This window comes from Euprymna scolopes, chromosome 22 (genome assembly GCF_053919585.1).
Source record: "Euprymna scolopes isolate OS-2025 chromosome 22, ASM5391958v1, whole genome shotgun sequence".
NCBI classification, from domain to species: Eukaryota; Metazoa; Mollusca; class Cephalopoda; order Sepiida; family Sepiolidae; genus Euprymna; species Euprymna scolopes.
Window position 1 is genome coordinate 116,774,140 of NC_136503.1, and position 26,753 is coordinate 116,800,892.

The window sequence follows — 26,753 nt, forward strand, 5'->3', positions numbered from 1 at the left end:
TGTATGGTAGATGAACACTTTGCTATATCATGATGGTTTTCAAGTCAAATTAAAACCATTAGATATTTTTATGACTTGGTCAGAATTAATAACATCCTAAGTAACGGATTTTGTTATTAATATTATTTATAAAAATCAACCCATAAAATCAATTTATTGATCAAATTTGCATTGAAAGTTAAGAAGCAGAAAACAGCCATAACAGCAGAATATCATTTACTAACTCTTCCTACCCGGCATTGCATGGGATGCAGTGACATCATTGTAGTTTTTATTTTTTTATTTGTTTGTACATAAGGCAGACAACTCTGATTATACTCTTGAATTTAGCATATGAATTATCTTTTTGATTAATTTTCTTTTTGAGTTAATTGGAAATGTTTCATATGATCACTTGTCTGGGCTGGACTAAGTAATTTTTGAAATTGCAGGGAAGTATATTATTATATTGCAAATAACATGGGACAGCAATAACATATGAAAATTGACTCGTCAGAAACAAAGTTTGATTTGTAACCTTAAATGTTATTGGAGTCTGAATTTGACAACCTGACAAGTCAACCTTATACGTTAGATATACATTCACATATGTACAGTCCAAGATATTGGATAGTTTTGATATCAAAAACAGAGCACATGCACACGCACACACACATGCACACGCACACACACACACACACACACACACACACACACACACACACACACACACACACACACACACACCAGTTAATTATTCCCTTTCTCTGTTAAATGTTGGTGACCTGGAGGAAAGATGCTAGCCTATGGAGTCAAGGGTGACTTTGTGACTAGCAGTATTTATCATGTCCTACACTTATGATTGCATTAAACACTAATGTCTGTAGGCATAAAAATAATTGTTTATATTTATTTGAAAAATATTATAGTTATATTATTAATTTATTGAGAACCTATACATTACAAATTCCGGATATGTATTATGGTTTTGTTGATATGAGTAGGGCATCTATAATGTATAGTTTGTAAATAAATAATTTGTATTTTAGTTCTCGCATTCTTACGATCAAGCATTGAATTGATTTCTTTTCAACATATCCTGAAACATTAAATATTACTGACTTCAGTTTGTGTTTACACGTCTGCATTTTATTGTCTTCTATAAATAACCTTTATATACACACCAAACAATGTGTTAAGAGAACTACATAAAACTTGTGTGTATGTATATATATATTAAGCAAGTTCAAATATATTGATTAAATGAACTTCAAAACAATATTTTTTCAAAGATGCTCAATAGAAAATAGAGCTATATAGATAAACTTTATATAAACATTTTAATGCTTATATAATAAATGTTGATATATAATAATATATAGATTTTTAAAGTGTGTATAAAGTTGTATCCCATTAAATGATGCGTGCTTATTGCTTACTTCTAGTGATGCTTGTAAAAATGACCAATGGTGCATTTTAAAAGTGGTGTGCATATAAAAAAATTAGAGATATTTAAAAGCATTGATCCCATAGCTCTGTGAGTAAAACTGTCACATATCAACTAGATGGTTGTAAGTTCAATTTCTGGCTTGAGATAGATATTAGTCTTGGTACACTGAAGACAACAACAAAACAATCTGTCTGCGAATGACTAATATATAATTATTTCCATAACCAGACAACGTTGCAGTTCACAAGAGCTATAACAGCAAACAAACCAGAAGTCCAAGACTAGAGTTTCGCCCTCATTTGTGCTTATCAGTTAGACATATCTGAACTTGGGATTCAAAACCCGAGCCACTTGCATGCAAGGCCAGCACTCTACCAACTGAGCAAATGTGCCACACACACAAGAAAGTCTGTCAACTATCACAAATCAAGCAAACTGCGGTGAAATAGCCTCGCATGCAGGGCTTTGGTTTTGAATTCCGAGTTCAGAACTAAGTTATGAGCCCAAATGAGAGCGAAACTTGAGTCTTGGACTTCCGCTATGTTGTCTGTCATAGCTCTTGTGAGCTGCGATGTTGTCTGGCTGTGGAAATAATTATATATTCTCTCACATTCTGAAAAAATTATGTATATATATAAAAGTGAAAATGTATGTATGTATGTTTGTGTGTCTGCTAAAAACTTTTGACAGACACAATGAGAATTCACAAACTCGGTATCATATCGAAGCCCCATCCTTCGCTCGAAAAATATCGAAAAATTGGCCAAAAACGTTCATTTTTTTCACCCCGAAATCGACAATTTTCGACGGGGTGGGGGTCAACAAAAATGGTCTTCTCGTGACGACAGCCGGTTCTACGCATGCGCCAGATGACGTCACGACCTGATTTACTTTAAATAGTTGAAAAACTGAACAAATTTCATGTACATCGCGTTGGTTCATTGTCTAAACGTTTTGGGTTCGAATCGTGATATGATATGTCTTCTTTTTTTTTCGATTTTTTAAATTTAAATATTGAACCAGTGTTATTTAAACCATTTTTCACATAACGTTTGTTTTTCTGGTTTTTTTTTTTTACTTCGCTTATCCACCCCCGACCACACACCCAAAAACACCCGAGTACCCACTGATTTTTTAAATTTTAATATCGAAACATGTCATTTAAGCCATTTTTCACATGTTCGTTTTTCTGTTTTCATCGTTCATTTGCCTTATGTTAGTTTTTTTGTGTTCTTTTTCCCGCTTAAGTTTTAGCATTGTTTTCTTTTTTTACTTTGCTTATAACAAACAAACCTGGTCATTGTCGTCGTCGTAACGCTCGACGACTTCCGGGCGCGCGCCTGTCAATTTGGTTCTTACTTAAATAAATTCAAATATCTTTTACTAACTCATTCTGACTGGCCGATTTTATTTTCAAACTTCGCCTTAGGGCTTCGGGTTCGATCCTACCCCTACCCAGGTTCTTTTTTATTTAACACCACGCACACCTACAAACACCTGGGCAACGCCAGGTACCCCCGCTAGTATAATATATAAGTAATATTAATTAGTTTTTACAGGAAACATTTGTGTGTGTATATATATATATATATATACACACACACCACACATATAGAGAGAGATAGAGTGTGTGTGATTGATAATTTTTACAGTAATGCTTAACCTTTGAATTATTTAATAAATCTTAAGTGCCTCATTTATTAAATCAGTCCTTTTCAAAATGGCCACAAGTGTAATAAAAGCTTTATCTCTAGAGCATATCAATTCAAATTTGTTATTGCTGTAAGAATGAATCAGTTTAGAACATCAATTTAAGCTTCTGTTGCAATAAGTGAATCATCTGGACTGAACATGATCCTCGCAATTGCACCGTTTGAACAGAATTCCTTTTGAGCCTTTTCAATCAATTTAGTACATATCTTCCATTATTGCTTACCTTTTTCTTCAATTTAGACTTTGAACTAAGAAGCTACAAGCGAGGGCATTTATATACTGTTTACTTTTTGTAAAAGTTTTGTGAACCCCTATTTCTACCTTGTTTATATATTGTTCTCCTTTTTCATACATACCAATGCACAAACCTAGTAGTATGTTCAGAGCTGCTGGCCATGTGCTAGACTACACAAATATAAAACTTCATATTGATATTTCAAACAAGGTATGAACATAAAAATCACATAGTACATCAGAAAAATAATGAATAAACAAGTGACGCAGGCAACATGCAGAATGATGGAATTTAGAAATGAACTCTTTATTTAATCTATGGGGAGTAGATTTTTCTCATTCTGTCACCCATAACAGACTATTTATGTTATTCTTCTTAGTTATTGCTTATATGTAAAAGTAAATATTCAAAACCTTGGAAAAAATGTATTATTAACAAGCTTATTAACAAATAATTTTAACTCTTAGAATTGTTTATGTGGATATGTTGCATGATATCTGATGTTCCAGATGTCTCCATTTTTTTTTTTTTAAATTAAAGATCGCATAAAGGCTAAACCACTTTAGCTAAAGGGCTAAAGTTTCCAGTAAATACCTGTTTTTTATATAAACATTAATGATGTGTAAAAAAATAAAATGCCTGAGACTTTGACGATCGATGAGTTGATCACATTTAGCTGAAATACCCTTAAGTTATAGGCTGTCTCAAATTTCGGTTCAACTGATTGAATCAATGAAAAATCTGACTCAAAATAGTTAATATTTACTTTTGAATGTCAAAGGTGGTTTTAAGCACACAAGTTGATTTTTGATGTGTGGTGTATATAGTTGGAGGATACATCATGTGACCACCATTTTTTACATTTTGTAAATATCTTTGTAGTAGCCAGTTTCGTATGACAATGGAATTTCTTTTTATTGATATAATGTATCGATATGACGTGTGTGATTTTACACATGCCATTGGTTAATTAATATAATATGTTTGGATGTCAATACTATAAAAAAAACAAAAACAAAGTGTTCCATAAGTCTTGGGTACAATGTCCTGAAACTATTGTGCTAAGTGTAGCTTCTAACGTGTCATCTTTTTAAGAAATGCCATACAGTTATAGGAAGTTGAAGCTCCCTACCTAGGAATTCTGCTCAAATGCAGTTCAAACTCACTCAACCATATCACTTGAAGTTGGAAGGCGTCCTGTTTTTTTTAGCTGCACACAAACAACCATTCTTCATAAATTTAACATAACATTTCAATATGAATTTCATTTCTAATTTCTTCTTTTTTTTTATGTGAAATACATGTTGAACTATGTCCAGTATTTAATTTTTGCAAATTCAAAAATGCAAAACGTCTTTTCTGGTTGATCTGAAAAATATGAAAAATCTTTAAAAATGGTACCAGTTTAACCTTTCATAGTTCAGCAGATATCATCATCATCACTATAAAGATATAAAGACTTGAAATTGCCCAAACACTTCTGAAATATGCTGTACTATTAAAACTTTGACTATATTGTTATCATGTGGCTGTGCCGACTTTTCATCTTTTCAATGATGGGTGAATGATGAGTGGTAAGAGATATTAAATGCTTATAATAAAAAATGAGAAGAAATTGGAGCAGGAGAGACAGGATGATAAATAGAGGGAAAGAGAATATAGAATGAGAAAGAAAAGAGAAAGGATTGTAAAGTGGGGATAAAATTAAGGGCAAGGAAAACATGGCAGGATATGATAACAATCAACCTGAGGGAAACGCGAATAAATAACGACCTGCCAGAGCTTAGTTTGGAAATCAATTCTTAAAATCTGTCCAACACATGCCAGCATGTAAACCAGACGTTAAACCGTCCGTATCTCCTTAACCTTCACTGGCAACGTTATACTTCCATACATCATCACGCTGTGTACACAGTCCCTTGGCAAAACTCTGAATGGACCCTCTCCCTCCTAACTCTTCACACTAGCACCTGCTCCACTCTGTGCTACAATGGTGCCAATAAAATGGTAATAAAACTTCTCAAGAATTTCATTACTAGTTAGATATTATTTGTACGCGAGTTCTTATCCATTGTTTTACAATTCTTGCTTATAAACTGCATAATCTTCTTCTCTCGGCTTACCAGTAATTCCACTGAACTTTTTCTATACGCAATTCTTTCACATACTATAAATGACTGAATTGCGCACAACAATTTTCCACAGTTCTCCTCTTTCTGAGAGCTTTCCAACACTAGAGTCACTGATGATCATTTTTTGGTTATTTAATGCCTAAACCCAATAAGTTTGGTAAAATACTTCAAATTCTTCAGTAAAATTCTACTCGGCTTCTAAAGTTCAACATACAGATTCACAAATTCGAGTAGAAGTCTTGTTTGAAAAGAAGCACCTGAAGAAGTTTTCTGGTTCATCAACCTAAACATTGTGAAAATAACAAATGATACTTGTAGTTCAAATAATCAATGGTCATTTCAAATTTCTTTAAAAAAAAAAAACCCAGACATTTTATAAAAAAAATAAAATCCTTCTTCCAAAAGATAAAGATTTCTCTATATTCAAAACGTAAGATGTCTAAGATGGTAATAATTTGATTATCATCACATTTAACGAATGTCATTAAAAATTGATTTTCATATGAGAAAAGTTTTGTAAGATGAGTTAATTCATTCCACTGTGAAACCTGCAATGGCAAGCAAAATTGTTTGAAACTGCCACTTCTCCATCTCTCTGGCACTACCCAGCATCCTGCAAGGAAAAGCCTTCAGAACTTTGCAAATAGATTTTTCTCTTGATTGGCTTCTATTTATGATTGGCCAATGATTGGAGTTGACAATGTTTTAACTTAATAGTTTTAATAAATTGGATCCCTTTTTCATATTAATCAAGTTATTCAGATCACTTTGTTATAATTCCGTCATCATCGGCCTCATCCTTATCAGTTTAATGTCTGCTTTACATGCTGGCATGTGTTGGACAGATTTTAAGAATGGACTTCCAAACTAAGCTCTGAGAGGTCTTTATTTATTCCTCTTTCCCCCAGGTTCATTGTTATCACATCCTCCCATGTTTTTCTTGGCCTTACCCTGCTACCTCAATGTTTGTACATCTAATTACCCGAAGAATTCTTGTCAATTCTTTCAATATGGCCATACCATCAGTGTCCAGTTCTGCACACATCTCTTTATATTGTTCAGATTTAATCTTCTTCTAAGTTCATCAGATCTAAGTCTTTAAGATTCACATTACACATCCATCGTATATTCTCATATCATTTATCTCCATGCAATGCATGTCCCTTAACCTTACTGGGAAGTTTTCATTTCTATACATCATCAAACTGCGTACACATGATTGATATAGTTAACATCACTAACACTCTGCTGGTTAAAAGTTTCCTGAATTTACTCACATTTACTTTTAATTCTTACAATCACACTAGCACCTGCTCCACCCTATGCTCCAGTGGTATCATCGCAATAAATAAAAATGGGATGATATATTAAAAAAAAAAAAAAACGTGCGAGAGATGAGAAAAGCACAAGTTAAGATTCTAATAAATAAGGAATTAGTTTAAGCTTTAAATTGGGGTAGAAGAATTGACAGGTTAGAAATATTAAAAGAATTAGAAATTTGGAAGTTTTTTTTGTTTTTAATGCAAGATTAGAAAAATTTTTTTTTACTTTAATCGTAAATTTTCAGGAATTAAATTCTATTTTTGGAGATGAACAGAATTGTGTCATATTTTTAACAAAAATGTAATCGAGTTTGCGACAACAAAGCCACAAAGTCATGTCTGAAATTATTGATAATTATTATTGTGTATATAAAAGTTAAAATCAGGTAACCATATCTCATTATTAATTTAGTTCAACCTTATAGAGCATCTTCAGCCAACCTGCGAATTGAGTTCTCATACTTAAGATATCCTACAGAAACTACTCTATCCTTTATGGATCCTACAAACGATATATCTGTATATTTATAAAAGTGAAATTGTGTGCGTGTGTGTACATTTCCCTACCAAACTACTCTGTCAATTTTCAATCTACAGACTCGAGATTTGACAGAAGGGGTATTGATATTTGATGTTAGTGACTAGATTAAAATTCAAACATGGTATGACAAATTGAAAAATAATTGCAACTTCTCTTTCAATTTCAGATTTCATAATCATTTATTTTCTTTTAAAATTGATAAGTTCTTTTTCCTCTGATGAGTAAAGGGCGGAATAAATTCGAAAATTTACATAATAATTTTATTAATGATTCTGCGCTACGAAACAGGTGCTATCAAGAATTGTGCATTCCAATGTACTTCAAGAAATAAATGGTTAAATGGTCAACATCTTAGAATTTTGAATATAGACGTTGTCATTTATATATATTTGTTCTGTAGTTACATTGAGCTTCATAAATTAAAGTACTGGTATGAATAAAAGGTGAAATATAATTGAATAAACATATTTCCCCATAAACTTATATATATATATATATATATATATATATATATATATATAATATAATATATATATATATATATATATATATAATATAATATATATATTATATATATATATATATATATATATATATATATATATATATATATATATATATATATATATATATATATAAGAGAAGGAAATGATAATTAAACAAATGTAAAGTTATATACAATAGAATTATTTTCAAATTATTCTCATCCTTCTCACATACTTTATTTTTGTCTTTTTTTGAACTTATAAACGATTGATAATTTTCTTAAAGCTTTTCAACTCAATAATATAAACTAATACTTATTTTCCTTTGAAATTAACATGGTTTAATGGATTTTTTAAATGAACTAATCTGTGTTTTATTTAAGTATAATAAACGTTCCACAGGCGCAAATATATGAAAAAATGTGCGCGTGTGTGTGTATATATATATATATATATATATATATATATATATATATATATATATATATATGCTAGCAGGGAGATCCAATGTTGCCTGGGATTGAATGATGATCAATGACTGTTTCACACTCCTCTATTTTATTGTGATTGAAGTCGGTGAAATTTCCCATTTTTCAATCAAATCGATTGATTGCCAGCTCTGGTTGGGGAATCACTGCGGTGCACCGAGAGGAAGCTACACATGTCACCCCCCCCCCCGCAGTGATTTGGTCCACAATAAATTGTAGTCTACTTGGCCTTTTGGTCACTATCAAAGTGTAGTAAAAATAGAATCAATAGAAAAATTTTGATAGATTTTTAAAGTTTAAAAATTGAAAAATATTGAGTTCATAAAATTCATTACTGTTTTTTTTTTAAATAAAAAAAAATATTTCTATTACTTTTAAAACAACTTTAATAGTTTATTTTGGAAGTATAATCCATAAAGAAAATAAACAACCCACTTTTAAAAGAGAAATTACGAGATTTTTATATTTTATTCGCAGTTTCGTGATAGGGGTGTAAAAAATTTCTACAAAAATTCTGATACATCTACTAGATTGGAGTGTTTATTCATTGTAAACGTACCAGACAACCTATAAATGGCGACATTTCCAATGTGAATGGTAAGCTGGACTTATGTAAAAAATAACAAAAAGGATATACCAAACTAACTTTTTCGTTTAAAAATGGAATTATTTCCCTTTCGTTATTAACTTTTTTTTTTTTAATTTTTTTTTTAATAAATATTTTGTGTTTTATATACATAAAGTGCAATTGTTGAATGTTACTGTTTTGATTATATTCGTTTGAAGGGGGCACAATTAAAAAATTAAGAAAGATTAAAACGAAGCGAAATTTAAGTTTCCATTCCATTTTTACAACAACCGTAAAACAGTGCATACTCAGCAAGTTTTATCGTAATTTATAAGCATATTGAAACACTAAATCAACATTTTATTCATTTTTTTGCATAATTAATGATGGAAGTATTTTCTGTTTATTTTCTTAACGTCTGTTAAAAAAAAATAAATAATTTGTACATTCTCTTGAAAAAAAGAATAAAACTTTTCTCTACTTTCACATGTGTTCCATTTTAACAAACTGAGCCACAGCAATGCGTGGCCGGGTACAGCTAGTATATATATATATATATATATATGTATGAAATAAAATGGAGGTGGAAGGACCTGGATACTCAACATTTCGCCCGATTTATGCGGGCTTCTTCAAGAGGGATGGTCATTTTAACAGGTAATTGAGGTCGCTGACAATGAATCTAATAGTCAAACTTGGGGCAAATTTACCGTTTGCATGGTATTTACCCCTGAACCCACGAACTTCTTTCCACCATTTTGCAGCTTCCGTTTATGCTATGCGCATGCACGCTGTAGCATAAACGACGGCTTCACCAAGCAAACTACGTTGGGGGAGGGGATTTTTTTTTTCCAGGACATAGAATTTTCTAATTTTCAAAAGTACATTATAGCGCTTTTTGGGTGGAAAATTTAAAATTAGTTGAAAAAGAAATAAAATCAGAAAAGGAAAGCATACCAAGTTGGAGTAGGGGGGGGTAATTTATCTGGTTTTTTTTTGTTTTTTTACCTGGAACATAGAATTTTCAAATTTTCCGTAAGTAACGCACCAACATTTACCAATTAGAACACCATTTAACATTTTCCAAAGATTTTACTTTGTACATTGGGGGTGCGGGGGGGGGCGGATGTGATGTTGGGGCGCGCGCCCCCCAACATCACATCCTCCCCCCAAACAAATTAGAGTGGTCGTGTTCTGTAGTAGCGTATCTGGATATTTACCAAAAAAAAATATTTAGGTTTGGCTATAAATTCCTAAACTCATTTCACCCTAAATAATTTAGGTGACTGAAATAGGAATCTAATTGAATCTTTAATTTTCTGAATAGTATGCGAGAATTTATTTTCCTTTGAGTTATATCGAATTCATTAATACGGACTTTAGGGGCTTTTTTCGTAATGTTACTGTAAAAATTATTTTTTATTGTTACAAATTACGATGCTTTAAAAAAAGCAAAAATAAATTCTTGCGTTTTTTATTTACTACTGAAAACCTAACTTTAGTAAAGGTATTTTTTGTTTAAACAAAATAAAACATTTTCACGAAGAGTTAAATAAAAATAATTAGTTCATTATATTCTGCGATCATTATTTGAAAAATACTGCAATTTTCATTAAAATTCGTTAATTTCCTGATTTTTGGTGAATTTTTAAGTAAAGGGAGGAGTCAAAATGTGTATACACTTTGAGTGTTGGCATTCATTTTGTGACCACGTGTGGTTAATTTAAATTAAATTTCAATCACATGGTTACATTATCAATGATCATGTAATTAAACCCATTGAAAATTTACCGATATTGTAAACACATTCTGTTTACATTAAGCCTGTAGTGTTTTTTTTAGTGATGCAATGTTGTCAACTGAGATTTAAAAAAACTCGCGAGATCAGGAGAATCCTACAATAAAAAAATTATAAATATAGTATATTCAATATATAAAATGTTCCGTGTTTTCTCACTATATGTTTCTGGAATTATATTGAAGCGGTTAGCTCCCCAGAAGGCTTACATATTTTATCAGCTAGTTTTGTCTGTTTTTTTCAGAGAGGGTATTTATTTTTTTTTGTAGGAAACAAATCATAAACTCAAACTTTTTATAATAAAAGTTAAATTGAAATATACTGCAAATTAAACATCACAATAATGGTGCAATTTGAAATTAGAAAAATAAAAAACAAAAAAAATTTGTTTTAGCATAGCAAGCGACAAACTTTTTTTTTTTTTGGCCTTATATAATAAAGAAAAGATGTGTAAATTAAAAAATTTGGAAAATAAACAAATGAATTATGTTTTTTTTGTTTTTTTTTTACTTATCAAGTTAACAGAAAATGAAATCTTTCGTCAATTCGTGGCTGTGAAATGAATCGAACCGGAAGTTCAGTTTTATCAACAGAACAGATTCGCAGTAACGGTTAAAAAAATATATTTATTTTATTTAATATTTTAATAATTCGCGAGGTAAATTTATTTTAATAACATAAAAACATACCTCGACTCTAAAGATGGGTTGTCTGAAAATTTCAAATAAATTGGTAACGTAGAAATATGGTTTTATTCTTTTGTAACGAACCAAATTTACATTTTTATATATATAGATATAATTAGCTTCCTTGTCAACTTGTAAACTTAAAAGCTGAGTGAATATTGTAGATATGTGTGTTTATATATATATATATATATATATATATATATATATATATATATAAATTTAAAGGGCATTAGAACAGTAGTCTAAAGAGCAGAGTGTATTTTAATGTGATAGTAAAATCACTAATGTAATTAAAATACAAGAAAGAACAGTGCTCGTTGTAATGCAGATAAATTATCAATCATCTTACTGAATATATATATATATATATATATATATATATATATATATATATATATATATGAAATGATATAGATGTTAAGATAAAAACATCTGTGTTTTTAAAAGGAAACGTACTCTTTTGTATAATTATTTTTACTATTTGGACCTTTGTTTTTTCTCCCATAATCAAATTAGTTAGGTTATGGATTATTGATTTTTTTTTAATGAAATTACCTCTCTACTCATATTTTTTTAATTTAATATATTAATTTTATTGTTTAAAGAATAATTATAATCATTGCTATATCCTATCAGCATTTTCTCAAAACTAAGGGGAAAAAAAGAAGACATAAAAAAAAAACTGTGTTTGCATTCAAATTTCCATACTTTGAGAGTTTTTCATTTTTAGGAGCGAAAAAATAGTTTGATAGAAAAGAAATAATTTAATTTAATTGGAAGTTTCTGCGGTTGGAAATAAAGCAGTTTCTGAGATGATAATTCACTAAGAGATTGTTATGATTTCTTATGGTAAGAAATTCTTCCACGGAAATAAAACATATTGGAAGATAAAAAAAGTATTAAGCTTATAATTGGAATGGCACTCGACTTCTACTAAAGCACAACAGCAAAAATTAAAATGGTTAAGTTAATGAAAATAATGAAATACAAAGAGATCTTTTTCTTGTTTTGAAAATAGCTTGCTTGACTTAGGGATTATGTTTGTTTTTTTTGTTTTTGTTTTTTTCACCACTTATCAAGGCCTGAAGACTACTCAAGGATAAGGATTACTGTGTGTCAGGTGGTCAGTGAGACAACACCATAATAATCAATAGTAGTAGTCGAGCACTTGCCATAAAAATAAAAATAGAGCAGAGACAGATTTACAACATCTCTTCTGTGGGAAAGAATGTGCAAGGAGTAGAAAAGGCCACCACCCACTAGATTTCGAATCCGGTCTTGAATCCTGTCAAGGCAAGAAAAGGATACTCTGAGCAACTCCTGCTCAAATGTGGCAACATTAATCTATCTTAGGATGTATTTGACACTTATTCAGAAAGAGGAGGATCTTCTTTGTATGAGATGACCTTTGTGATAACACTGTTACTAGTCTGTTGAGGTTATGTTTTCAATTCAGTTTGTTTTTGTTTGTTTGTTTGTTTATTTGTATATAGTTTAGTGGCCAACCAATTGCTTAACCAATCGTCACCAAACATGGTCTAACTTGGAATTCATTTAATTTTTAGCTTATTTTGGTCAAAGGTCAAGGTCACAGAGAGATGCAAGTCATTTTTTAAGGTCATGTTCTTCATAGACACATGCATCTTAGTCGATATTGTAGCCGCTGAAGTGCAGTATTTAATGACATTGACTTTGAAATTAGGTTTCTGAATTTTTCAGATGAGGATTGATTGTTCATATTATTTGGATTATTTAAACTACTGTTCTTATTTTGAATATTATTTTCACAATGTTTTGATTGATATATCCTCAGACCATCTTCAAATGTATCTTGTTGAATTCAGGAGCCTTTCTGTCAAACTCGGGAATCTTCAAGGAATTTGGAACAGAACCCTTTATTTAATCCATGGGGGGTAGCATGCTCTATTCCATCAGCCATGATAGAAGGTAGAAGTCTTTAGTAATTCACATATTTTGAGTGTCGTCCACACCGAGGATTGAACCTTCAACCTCCAGAAGAACTGAATTTTACCAAGTACTCTATTCACTCCACCACAGAATTTAATAAAGCATTCCATCCGAAATTCTGTGCAGATTCCATTGTTTGACAGAAAAACGCCTTAGATAGACTCCTGAGTTCGACAAGATATACACCTGGAGAAAGTTGGAGGTTACATCGCTCAAAACATTGAGAAAATAACACAAGATAAGAACAGTATGAAGAATCAAAATAATGACCTTGAAATCTTTGATCATTGTCGAAATCTTGATAAAATTTCAATTTAAAATTTTTCCAAATTGGATACAATCATCTGAGTTACTATTTAATAACAGTAACAACTATGCAATTAGTTTCATACAACATGGAAAAGGTAAAGTGTTGGCCCATCCTTACATTGCCAGTTTCACGACTAACTTATGTTGTTTCTTTTGTGGTTCATTTCTTCTTTTCTTGGTTTTAACTAAGTAATAAACAAACTAAATATATAACTAAGTAATAAATAAACTAAATATATAACTAATTAATAAATAAACTAAATATATAACTAAGTATTTTTTAAAAATTTCTGTTTGTTCTCACTTTCTGAATATTCTGATTGCATTTTAGTTGTTTTTTTTTTTTTAATTAATTTTCGTATGGATAAAAAAATATCTTTGCTGCTAGAATTTGTAAATGAATCTGTTTTGCATAAATATTTGAATAATAACGAGAGGATAGTTCCAATTTATATTTATTTTTAAAGTATTGTTTGGATTATTCAAAATACTGTTCTCCTCTTATTATTCTCACAATGTTTCAATTGATGTGACCTCTGACCTCCAAGGTTGTAGGTTAAAAAATTTTGGATTATTTGGATTCCTTTTCTCATCTTGGATCATATTCTTACAGCGTTTCAACCAACATAATTTCTGACCTTCTTCAGGTTCCTCTTGGAGAACACAAGAATTGTTCTGCTGAACCCAGGAATCTGTACAGGATTTCTAACAGAGTCTTTAGTTAATTCATGGGGTTAAATTGCTCTCGTTCCATCAGTCATGACTACGGCTATGACAAGAGAATATTCTTTTCGTTATTGTGACTCTCCGGTAATATAGCAGTTACTATCTTATATGTTTTTACATAGAGTGATGTGGTTCTTAATTGATTTACTGTGTCTAACAGTGTCAGATATATATTCGAGAGTCAAAAAATGATAAGAATAGTCTATTGTCATAGCCCTAGTCATGACTTGGCAGAAATCTTAATTAATTTGTAATTGTATTCTTAGTAATGCCCACACTGACGATTGAACCTTCAATCGCCAGAAGACTCCTTTATGCCACAGATCCTTGCAGAATTGTAAACCAAAAAACTCTGAATAATCCAAACTATCCTCATAAAAAAAAAATGTTAAAAATAAAAATTGCATTCCATCGAATGGAAAAATGTAGCAAATTAAGAAACCTGTTAAATAATTCACTCCAAAAAAATGTAATAATGATTTCAAGAGCATGTTTAAAAAAACAATTAAAATCATAAAAACATTTAAATCTGTCTGTTCGGCCTTGTGTTTTTGCTTACCATCCGTAGTTGCACTAATGACTTCATCTTGTTGTTTACAGGAAGAACAAAATTCCAATTCGTCTGCCAACTATGATGTAGAACTCCTGCATCCTGCAGTCGCTCATGAAGAACTCAAGAGGCAAAGTAAGATAATCACCATTGATTCAACTTTTGCAATATTTTTTTCGACATTTTGCATAGTATTTTTTTTTCAGGGTTGCATTGTTAACTGCTGAGATTCTGAACAAAATGAAATTCCACATGAAATTTTTAAAATATAGAAACACGTTTTTATATTCTTTATATTAACAATCTTCAGCATACAGTTGTTTATCATTGATCAAAGGTTTTGGTCTGCATTTAATATATATATTTTTTAACAAACAAGTCAGCACTTATTAAAGCTCAAAAGCCACTCAAAGATAAGAGTTAATGAGTGTGCAGTGGTCAGTGGTGGCAATTGAGTAGAGTTTGATTATTTAAGGAGGCAGCTCAACAAGAACTTTTTACTTGAAGATGACTATGTTGTAGTTAGTGGAAAAGCAGGCCAGTGAAACAGAGTTCTAAGAAAGTAGCTTTGTTCATGGAATTTGTATTTAGATTTAGTCATAGATAGAGAATGGGGGAATCAAGTACTTTTTGTGAAAGTTTGGCATGAGGGGGCCACAGATTGAAGCTCAGATGAACACTTGAGAAAATAACGGTAGAGCAGAGACCAGCTTACAACATCTCTTCTGTGGAAAAGAGGCTGCAGGAAAGAAAAAAGAACATTATCTACTAGGTTGCAAAGTCAGTTTTAGAACTTTGCCAAGGCAAAATAGGGTGCTCTGTGCAACTTCTCCCCAGATGTGGCAAAAGTATTCCATTTTAGTATGTATTTGGCTCTTATACAAGTAGAGAATTGCATTGGGAGTGAGTTAATTTCCAGTAACGTTGGCAACAGATTTGATGTAAGTCTTTCATTTCAAGTCAGAGATGAAGGTCAATCTTAGAAGCTTGTCAAAGCAGGTACTTCTTTGAGACAGGAGCCATTCATCAATGGGGGCCAAGTGGGGATGAAGGTATTGGTGGTGAAAAGTTAAAAGCTTTGTTTTGGACACATAAAAATTAACCAGACACTTTTTGCCCCATTACATCATGTGCTCAAGGTTGGAGGAGAGACTCATCTTAGAATTTCATTCTGGAGATGAAGATAAGGAAGAATGTTCGTCCCAGGATGGATCCTATGTGTTTTATTTATTTGCTTATTTTGTTTGCAATACTTTTGAATGAATTTAATTATACGGAAAATCACTTTACCTAAATGCTAGTTGGGAATAATTTTCCCTTTACATATACTTGTAAAATGCTTTTGAATGAATTCAATTATTTATATGGAAAATCATTTTACTTAAATGCACGGGCAAATATTTTGTTATTTTTTGACTCATCAGTGTGGCTGGACCTAGTAAGATTCAAATTCAAAATGCTGATGAGTTGTAAAACGATGAAGTGTGTTCGTAAGTAATTATATACTTTATATATATATATATATATATATATATATATATATATATATATATATATATATATATACTTGATTCTATTAAGTAGGAAGAAAAATTCTAATAGAGGAAATAAGTGTTTGGAATTTCGGCAAGAAACAAAATGAACAAAGCCATTAAAATTTAACATAGACACATGCAGAAGTGGGCACTGATGTCATCAATGATGTCAAAGTGTTAGTAAATTTTTAATTAATTTAATTTGCATGAAAGCGTTTCACAAAAGACCAACATTTTTCACAGTCAAAATCAAAGGAATATTACGAAAGAGAAAAGAAAAGAAAATTTCATTTAGAAAGGATTTCGCTTCAACTGTTAATTGAGGGTAGAAGAACAAATGAATCTCAAATTCATTTTTTTTTTTGTATTTTGTTTCATTTCTTTTTGATTTTATCAAAAACGATTCTTTGTTATTTATGCAGATTTTGCAGCAGATAAAACAAGAGGAAATAGTAAGGGCCTTTACATTGTGTTCAAAATTCAATAAAACTAAAAAAAAAATGTTTTAAAAAGATAATGTTTCTGAACACAATTTTATAGAATTATCAAAGAAGTGTGATATTTTTTTGGGAAATGACACCATCATTTGTAAAGAATAATTCTAATAAGAACATTTTGGTAAACACTAAAATACTTATTCTAAATTGCACTTAAGGGAACAAAGAGGATACAAAAAAGAGCTCTCGGCTGGTTTTGATAAAAAGCAGGGCAATGTTGGCAGCAAGCTTGGCTGCCTCATACCAATGTTACAATTTTCAAAGGAAGAAAATTAAAAAAAAAAAAAAAAAGAAATTAAATATTAATATATATTATTAGAATTATCTTTTTATTAGAATTATCTTATTTTTAATGGAAATGGCTCCAGACAAGGCATTAAGCCACTTGATGTAAGGAGCTAACAAAGAAAGAAGCTATAGTCATAGGAAAATGTATTATAACAAGGTATCAAAACAGCAAATTGATGGAGATTACTAGACCAACAAGTCAAACTAGCTGGAACAAAGGAAGTAGGAAACAGACAATTCTAAAATACACAAGCTGTAGTAATATTTATAGAAAAGACTGAGACAGACAACATCACATCTGATAAATGATAACTCACACATACATTTCTGAACCTTTTCAAGAGTCTTCAAATGTTACAGAGATTCATCAGCCCAAATATGACAACAGTGTATTAAAGTATTTAAAAGATAAAGTAGCAAACCTTGCAAAGTGATAATGAGCTTGAAAAGCCAACTAGTGTATACTAACTGCATGTTATTTAAAATATTCTTCTTACAGCTGGCTTACACAAATTATGTATACGCACATTGGTATAATCTATATATATTTAAAGTAGTAGCGTTTGTGTGTGTCTGTGTGTGTGTGTGCAACTCTCCTACACCTCACACCACTGGACCGACCATGACCAAACCTGACATGATGATGGTCTCCAACATAGGGATAGTCCACATCATTTGTCAAGGTCAAAGGTTAAAGTCATATTTGGTGCAGCTCTTAAACTCTCGCATCTAGGTTGGGGTTCATCTCACATCACAAGTTGAGGTTCACCACCATCCCGGGGACTGCCACCATGATGCCAGCCAACGAGTCACTTCAGGAGGTAGTTAAACAATTTTAAACACCTTAAGCAATAATTGCTACATCCACTTACTGCAAGGCTGCCTGCAAAGCCAGTACTTGAGCATACAGCAAAGTTCCACGGAAAGTGCCAGTATCTTTGCTAGTAATTGAATAAATTAGGATTACATCTTAGTAGAAACATATAATTATAATATACTTATTACTGGTAAAATATAACAACTGGCAGTACCGGCTAACCAGCGTTGCCTGGTGGAAGCGTGCTCCCCCCTCGAAACAAATTAAAGTACGGTTGTTGTTGTTGCTGCTGCCCAACCTCTAATCGCTTCATGTTACGAACAACTTTCGGAATAGACACTTCCAACTCCTCATGGTAAGAACGGTTATTGGAATGGATACCCCCAACCTCCACTTGTCCAGAACGGGTGGAGAGAGGTGGTGTAGTAAGGATATTGAGCAACCCTCAGCCATAAAAAAAGTTTTAAAAATACCAGCAAGGGGGGAAAAAGAAAAAAAATTAGATGCAGTACGCAGCCCGGGTTGAGAGAGGTTAAAAAAAAAAGAAAAAAAACATCCATTAAACCGTTGCAGCTGTGGTAATGTTGACTGGTTATTTAGTGGTCTCTGCGACTAAAAATAGTTTGTCTCAAATTTTTATTGAGAAGCAGAAATTTATTTAAAAATGAAAACATGGAATCCTATCCTAAGGAAATGAAACAAAACTTCTTTCATGTTTTTTTTTTTTAATTACTGCAGTACTTAGTTTTAATTATTTCACTTATGACCGTAGCAAAAAAAAAAAAAAAAAACCAAAAATAAACAAATAAATATATGCCCTCAAACAAATGAAGGTTTTCCATTTCATTTCGATAATAAAAAAAACAAAACAAATAAAACTGTTTGAATTCAATAATAAAAAACTGATAAAAATGGAATAAAAAAACAATGTTATCCGTATTTATTGCAAGGCGTATAATGACTTTAGACAGGGAGGGAAGGATAGTATGAGTATATAAGTTGTGGGCTTGTTGTGTTTTCAATAATGAAAATAAGGAAACACGTTAGCGTACTAATATCGTAATAATAAGGCACCCCTCCTCCAAAAAAAAACAAAACAAAAATAAAAGAAATGTAGATTATATTTTTGTGTTATGTAGTTGTGAATGCGTTTTAGTTGATTAAAATTTATTTGTATTTCTGTAGTGATAAGCAAAGATACTAATGTTAAGTTTTGAAAGTGGTCGTTTAATAACAGGATTAGTTTCATTCTGGAAAAGAGTGAAAACATGGAACCCTATCCTAAATTAAACGAAACATCTTTCGGTTATTTATTTTTGATTTTAATTTTTGTAATTACTACTATACTTGGATTTAATAATTTCACTTATAAACGTACCTCCCACCCCCCCAAAAAAACAAAAAAACAAAAGTAAACAAATTATATAAATAAACCTAAAAAACAAACAAAAAGGAAAACACCCCCAAAACAAATACAGGTTTTTCGTTTCAGTTCACACTAATGGAAAAAAAAAAAAAAAAAAGAAGCTGTGCGAGCCTTTTCTAGTCTCACACCAAATCATGCGTTCACATTGCAAGCTATATTACTTGTCATATACATATGCACACACAGACATACGCACCCACGTCCACACGTACATATATTCACGTACGCGTACATACACTCACATTCACATGTATATACACACACGCTAACGTACACACATGTACTCACACACGCGCACACGTACGCACACAGATGGACGACGTCACTTCCTTTCAATGGAAATACACGCATGCGCAAAAGACCAGCGGAAACACCTATAAAAGAAAGAGCAACAAGCGGCTTCTCCCTTTTAGGACCAGCTTTCGAGCTGGTCAGTCTACGGACCGACCGTGCGTACCTCACACCACTTGCTACTATGTGGGAGAAAAGGATAACGAACAGTATGTACACTTTACACTCTTTCTCTCTCTACATATACTACTGGTCCCTGAGAACACCTTCGCTTGCTGACTACTAACTGACGTCAACCCTCTATCCTTTTCTTTGTCTACACGATGGACTGCCATTTCTCGTTCTATTACATTACTCACTTCTCTTCCCACACACGAACAAATGATAGTGACCCGAACTTGAGATGAACACACATTTCCTTTTCTTTCTACAACACCAGTCCCGCAACGAACGATGATTACACCCGCGCGGACATGAACACGTTATATCTAAAACATTAATTCTTTCAACAGTAAATAAACGACGTTTATCTTATCCATCAATTGAGTCTTTGTTTCCTTCAATTCCATTCGTTTCATTATTTTCTTGTTGCGAGTTAGGGTATTATTATATCCTGGTCCGCAAGAAAGCACAAAAAAAAAAAGGAAAACAGTTTGAAAGCGGAAAAAAAAAAAACAGAGAAAAATTAAAATAAAAAAAAAAACGAAATGTTATCCGTATTTGTATTTATAGCAAGACGTATGATGACTTGAGACAGAGAGGGAGGACGGGAGGGATAGTATGAGTATGTAAGTTGTGATGGGCTAAGTTCGTTGTGGTTTCAATTACGAAAATAAGGGAACATTTATAAATATTGACCCCCCCCCCACTTCATTAAATATATTTATTGTTTGCTTTGTCACGTATCCAATAGTTTTTTTTTTTCTTATTTTATTTATTTATTTTTTGTTCTTGGTGTGAACATGAAAAATTATGTGTGGGAATTCTAAAAGATCCAGTATGCTTTATGGAGTGATTCTAGTTTCTAACTAGTTGAAAAGCACTCTGGTTGAACAAAAATTACCTGGGCAGCCCTGTTAGCATTTTATGAAAGGGGCGCCTCAGGCGGGTAGCAATAAGCGAACCCCTTCATGATAACGTTCTTTGCACTATTAGATTTTTCTATCTGACCAAAGCTTGTGAGCAACAAAGAATATTTTTTTAAATCTTGTGTATTTGTTGACATTTAGCTTTGGTTTCCTTCATATAACGATGACAATGATGAGTTAGTATGGGATTGGTCATCTTGTTTTAACTGCCTGATTCATTTTATTCTCCGTTTGACTCTTAAGGGAAGGGGGGATAAAAACAATTGATTTAAGTTTGCTTAGTTTCAATTACAGTGCTTTATTTGATTTGCTTATTTTGAGATTAAACCGAATATGATGGTGAAAAAATGGACGAGAGAAAGCGATATAAAAATGAATGATCAGAAATAGGTTAGTTTGAAAGTCAATTTCTGGAAGCTGTCCAATACAAAATGGACATAACAATACTGTTGTTGATGATAAAGAATTATTTAAATTATTTTTTTATGGTGTTTGTTAACCTTTTTTTTTTTTTACACAGGCATCACCACATTATCAAGGCCAAGAGGCCACTCAAGGATAAGGGTTAAAGAGTGTACAGTAGAAATTGGAAAATATAGTAATCATTAGTAATGAAAATTTGGTAAATTTGTTAACTTATATGGAACGGCTCATCAAGAACTTATTTACGTTAGACTTGAACACAACCATATTGTAGTCAGCCGGAAAGCAGGAAAACGGAAGACAATTCCACAGGCGTGCAGTTCTAAGAAAGAAGCTTTGCTACATTTAGGTTTAGGCACAGATAAAGAGTGGGGGGAATTATTGATAGTGTTTACAGCTAGACGAGTGTTTCTTGTGAAAGTTTGGCAAGTGGGGACCATAGATTGGAGCTCAGTCGAACACTTTTCATGAAAATAACGATACATCAGAGACAAACTCGCAACATCTCTTCTGTGAGATAAAGGTTGCAGGGAAGAGAAAAGGACATCTCCTACGAGGCTACGAAGTCTATTTTGAACTCTATCACGGCAGGACAAGTTCTTTCTAGCAGCTCCTGCCCAGATGTGGCAACAATATTCCATCCTTGGACGTACCTGGCTCTTATATAGATAGAGAATTGCATCAGCAGTGAGATATCTATTGAATCGATAGAAAGATCCCACTATTTTTCCAGCGGCCCTGGCAACAGATTTGATGTACGTGTTCCATTTAAGATCAGGAGTAATTGTCAAGCCCAGAAGCTTGTCAAAACTTGAGGCCTCCTGAAGACGAGAGCCATTCATTTCAATTGATGCCAGATGTGGATCAGAATGTTGATGATGTAAAGAGAGAAGCTTGGTTTTAGATGCATTAAAAGTAACCAGCCACTCCTTTCCCCATTGTACTACGTGCTCAAGATCAGAGGAGAGAGAATCGGAGAGAACTTTGTCGTTTACTGTCTTAGATGTGTTACCATAGATGGTAGTGTCATCAGCGTAAATGTCTACAAATGATGTAAGGATGTTATGTGGAAGATCATTAATGCAGATCAGGAAGAGAGTTGGGCCCAGGATGGATCCCTGAGGGACACCGGCATTAATACTGTGAGCTTCTGATTTTTGCCCCTCAACTACTACTCTTATGAACCTATCAGAAAGAAATGATTTAATAATTGAGAAGACATTTCCAGCTATACTATAGCTAGAGATCTTGTGAAGTAACCCTTTCTGCCATACCCTATCAAAGGCCTTAGATATGTCAAGAGCAATTGCCCTAGAAAGGTTGCCTCCGTCGAGAGATTTGCTAATCCTATGACATATTACTGTAAGCACATATGCTGTAGAGCTATCAGAACGGAAACTATATTGCGTGTCACTAAGAGCGTTATTTTTGCTGAGATGGTTGATTACTTCTGTATTTAACACAGATTCCAGCAACTTACTCATGACGCACAGGAGACTTATTGGCCTGTACTGAGAGGGGGATGAGCGATCACCTGAATTCTTAAATACAGAGCATACTGATGAAATTTTCCAGGGTGATGAGAAGCTATTCTCCTTAAGACAACGTTTAAACAGTTTTGTAAGTATGGACGCTAGTTCTGGTTGAAATTTTTTGAGTACTATAATTGGAATACCGTCAGAGCCAGTTGCTTTACTGGAATCAAGGTTTGTAGTTTGACTATTCCGCCTGTATAAAATCTTCTTTGAACATGTTTGTAATTTATTTTGTCCATTAACATTTATCAGTATCATTAATCCATCATCCCTGTATAGTCCTATATTATTAATTTTTTCTAGCATTGTTAATGTGTATATTGCCAACAACTCCGACATTACTGAACCATCATAACTGCCCATTATAACTCGTCAAACATACTTTTTTTGCCTTTCTTGTATTCATGCCATTTCTTTGTCAAATAAATAAGGATTTTTTTACAGAGGTTTTCAGGAATGTTTATTATTCTTAGCTCATCGTTTGGTATTTTTATGTATTCGCAAGAGTTCTGATCTTCTCCATGATTGAATGGTTGATTTTTTTATGTATTCAGTGAAATGTAGAATTATATACTTTTTGCTCTTTCTACAGAGCCAGTCTATTGTTTATCTTGCAATTTTCCATAATACCGTTGACACACTGGTTTTTGATAGATCACTGAAGTTAACCATTTGCGAATACCAGGCTCTGTATGGAGAAGGATGTCAGCACCTCCCTGCAAGAGCTGTAAAAATCTAACATCTTCATATAATGAGAATATATAACCAATTGGTGATCACTTGCGAGTTCAATATTTCCATGAAATTTCGTCTTTTGGATGAAGGCAATTCAATGCGCTTAGGATTAGAACTGCTTCAGAAAACATTTCTTGGGTGTTTTTGTAACGTTTTCTTCATTTGATATTTATTTAGTTTTTTTTTGTAACGTTTTCTTCATTTGATATTTATTTAGGTTTTTTTGTAACGTTTTCTCCATTTGATATTTATTTAGGTGTTTTTGTAACGTTTTCTTCATTTGATATTTATTTAGGTGTTTTTGTAACGTTTTCTCCATTTGATATTTATTTAGTTTTTTTTTGTAACGTTTTCTTCATTTGATATTTATTTAGGTGTTTTTGTAACGTTTTCTTCATTTGATATTTATTTAGGTGTTTTTGTAACGTTTTCTCCATTTGATATTTATTTAGGTGTTTTTGTAACGTTTTCTTCATTTGATATTTATTTAGGTGTTTTTGTAACGTTTTCTTCATTTGATATTTATTTAGTTTTTTTTTGTAACGTTTTCTTCATTTGATATTTATTTAGGTTTTTTTGTAACGTTTTCTCCATTTGATATTTATTTAGGTGTTTTTGTAACGTTTTCTTCATTTGATATTTATTTAGGTGTTTTTGTAACGTTTTCTCCATTTGATATTTATTTAGGTGTTTTTGTAACGTTTTCTTCATTTGATATTTATTTAGGTTTTTTTGTAACGTTTTCTTCATTTGATATTTATTTAGGTGTTTTTGTAACGTTTTCTTCATTTGATATTTATTTAGGTGTTTTTGTAACGTTTTCTTCATTTGATATTTATTTAGGTGTTTTTGTAACGTTTTCTCCATTTGATATTTATTTAGGTGTTTTTGTAACGTTTTCTCCATTTGATATTTATTTAGGTTTTTTTGTAACGTTTTCTTCATTTGATATTTATTTAGGTGTTTTTGTAACGTTTTCTTCATTTGATATTTATTTAGGTGTTTTTGTAACGTTTTCTTCATTTGATATTTATTTAGGTGTTTTTGTAACGTTTTATTCATTTGATATTTATTTAGGTGTTTTTGTAACGTTTTCTCCATTTGATATTTATTTAGGTTTTTTTGTAACGTTTTCTTCATTTGATATTTATTTAGGTGTTTTTGTAACGTTTTCTTCATTTGATATTTATTTAGGTGTTTTTGTAACGTTTTATTCATTTGATATTTATTTAGGTGTTTTTGTAACGTTTTCTTCATTTGATATTTATTTAGGTGTTTTTGTAACGTTTTCTTCATTTGATATTTATTTAGGTGTTTTTGTAACGTTTTCTTCATTTGATATTTATTTAGGTGTTTTTCTAACGTTTTCTTCATTTGATATTTATTTAGGTGTTTTTGTAACGTTTTCTTCATTTGATATTTATTTAGGTGTTTTTGTAACGTTTTCTTCATTTGATATTTATTTAGGTTTTTTTGTAACGTTTTCTTCATTTGATATTTATTTAGGTGTTTTTGTAACGTTTTCTTCATTTGATATTTATTTAGGTGTTTTTGTAACGTTTTCTTTATTTGATATTTATTTAGGTGTTTTTGTAACGTTTTCTTCATTTTGTATTTATTTCTTTTCGATCTATCCACGTGTTTTGCTTGAAATATGTGAATGAGGGATATGAATTCTTTGAATTTTAGCAAAATTTTATTTTTTTTAAATCCTGGAAAAGCAAATTTCCACTTAAATCGCTAGATTGCCTTCATTAGCTTTTTGATCCAAATATGCTTTTTGTTTAAATAAGAAAAAAACTGAATTTTCCTCTTAAAACTGTTCTCTCCAAAAACTGAAAAAATGTAAATTTTACTGTGACGGTTAACACTTCAAACAATTCAAGAAGAGGGTTACGGCAGTTATGAAACTTTTGTTTCATCAAAAAAATGACTTTCTGTTCTTTTCTTTTAAGCAATTAATGAAGGGAGTTATGGTGAATTAAATGACTTTTCATATTATTTGAATTCTTTGGACTACTGTTTTCATCTTGAGTGTTAGTTTCACAATGACTCAGTCGATGTAACTTCTGACCTTCCTCAGGTGTATCTTATCAAACTCTGTCATCTTTCTATCAAACTCAGGAATCTGCATGAAATTTCAAATGGAACCTTTATCCACGGGGAGGGGGGGGTAGCATGCTTTCATTCTATAAGCAATGACTTGGTAGAAACCCTGTGTAATTTGCAACGTTATTTTGAGTGTCATCTGCACTTAGGATTGAACCTTCAACCTTCAGAAGAGTGTAACTTACAACTGAATTTAAGATTTCTACCAGTCAAGACTGACAGAATGAGAGCATGCTACCTCTATGGATTAAACAAAAAGACTCTATTAGAAATGCTGCGCAGATTCCCAGAGTTCAACAGAAAGATGTCTAAGTTCGACAAGATACACTTAAAGAAGGTCGGAGGTTACATCAGGCGAAATGTTGTGAAAATAATACTCAAGATGAGAACAATAACCTGAAGAATCCTAATATGAAAAATTAATCCTCATCGCAAAAATTCAGAAAAAGAGATGATTTTTGCTGTTATTTCCACCACATTCACACTTGGTGTCTTTCTCTTAATTTGGACTTTCTTAGTTGAAACTGATTGGAATGGTTTAGGGACAAAAAGTTGCTTTTGTACTGCCCTTTCTCTTTCTCTCTTCCTCTCCCCCCCCCCCACACACACGAACGCGCGCAGCCATAGGAAGTTAATTTCAACTTCAGCTTTATCACTGGCTACTGACCTTTCTGAATGAATGCAAAAATTATTTTTCTTTCCTTATAAACAGAAATTTTTAGCATATTAAAAAATCGTTTTGTGTTCGTACACATTACAATTTTATTCAGTTTATATATATATATATATATATATATATATATATATATATATATATATATATATATATATATATATATATATATATACTTCTAATATATAAGTCAGGTTTTCCTCTATTTCATTGACCAGAATAGGTTTCTTCACAAAATGTAGACAATACAATCTCTTTATTGTCAAACTTATATTTCAAACATTACCGTTTGATTTTAAATAAAATTTGATTCAATTGATTTTATCAATTTAAATATTTAATTCTGACTGAAATTTATCTTTTTTTATTCACAAATAGAGAAA

At 31.7% G+C, this 26,753-nt stretch overlaps 1 protein-coding gene across 1 annotated transcript in view; it reads left to right on the top strand.

Annotated features, from left to right (window-relative positions):
• LOC145243682 (integrator complex subunit 13-like) overlaps nt 1-26,753 on the top strand; it is a 1,170,185-nt gene that overhangs the window by 846,875 nt on the left and 296,557 nt on the right. The window contains exon 7 of the mRNA XM_080106736.1: nt 15,004-15,088. Coding sequence (XP_079962862.1) covers nt 15,004-15,088 — 85 coding nt within the window. The remainder of the gene's footprint in view (nt 1-15,003; nt 15,089-26,753) is intronic.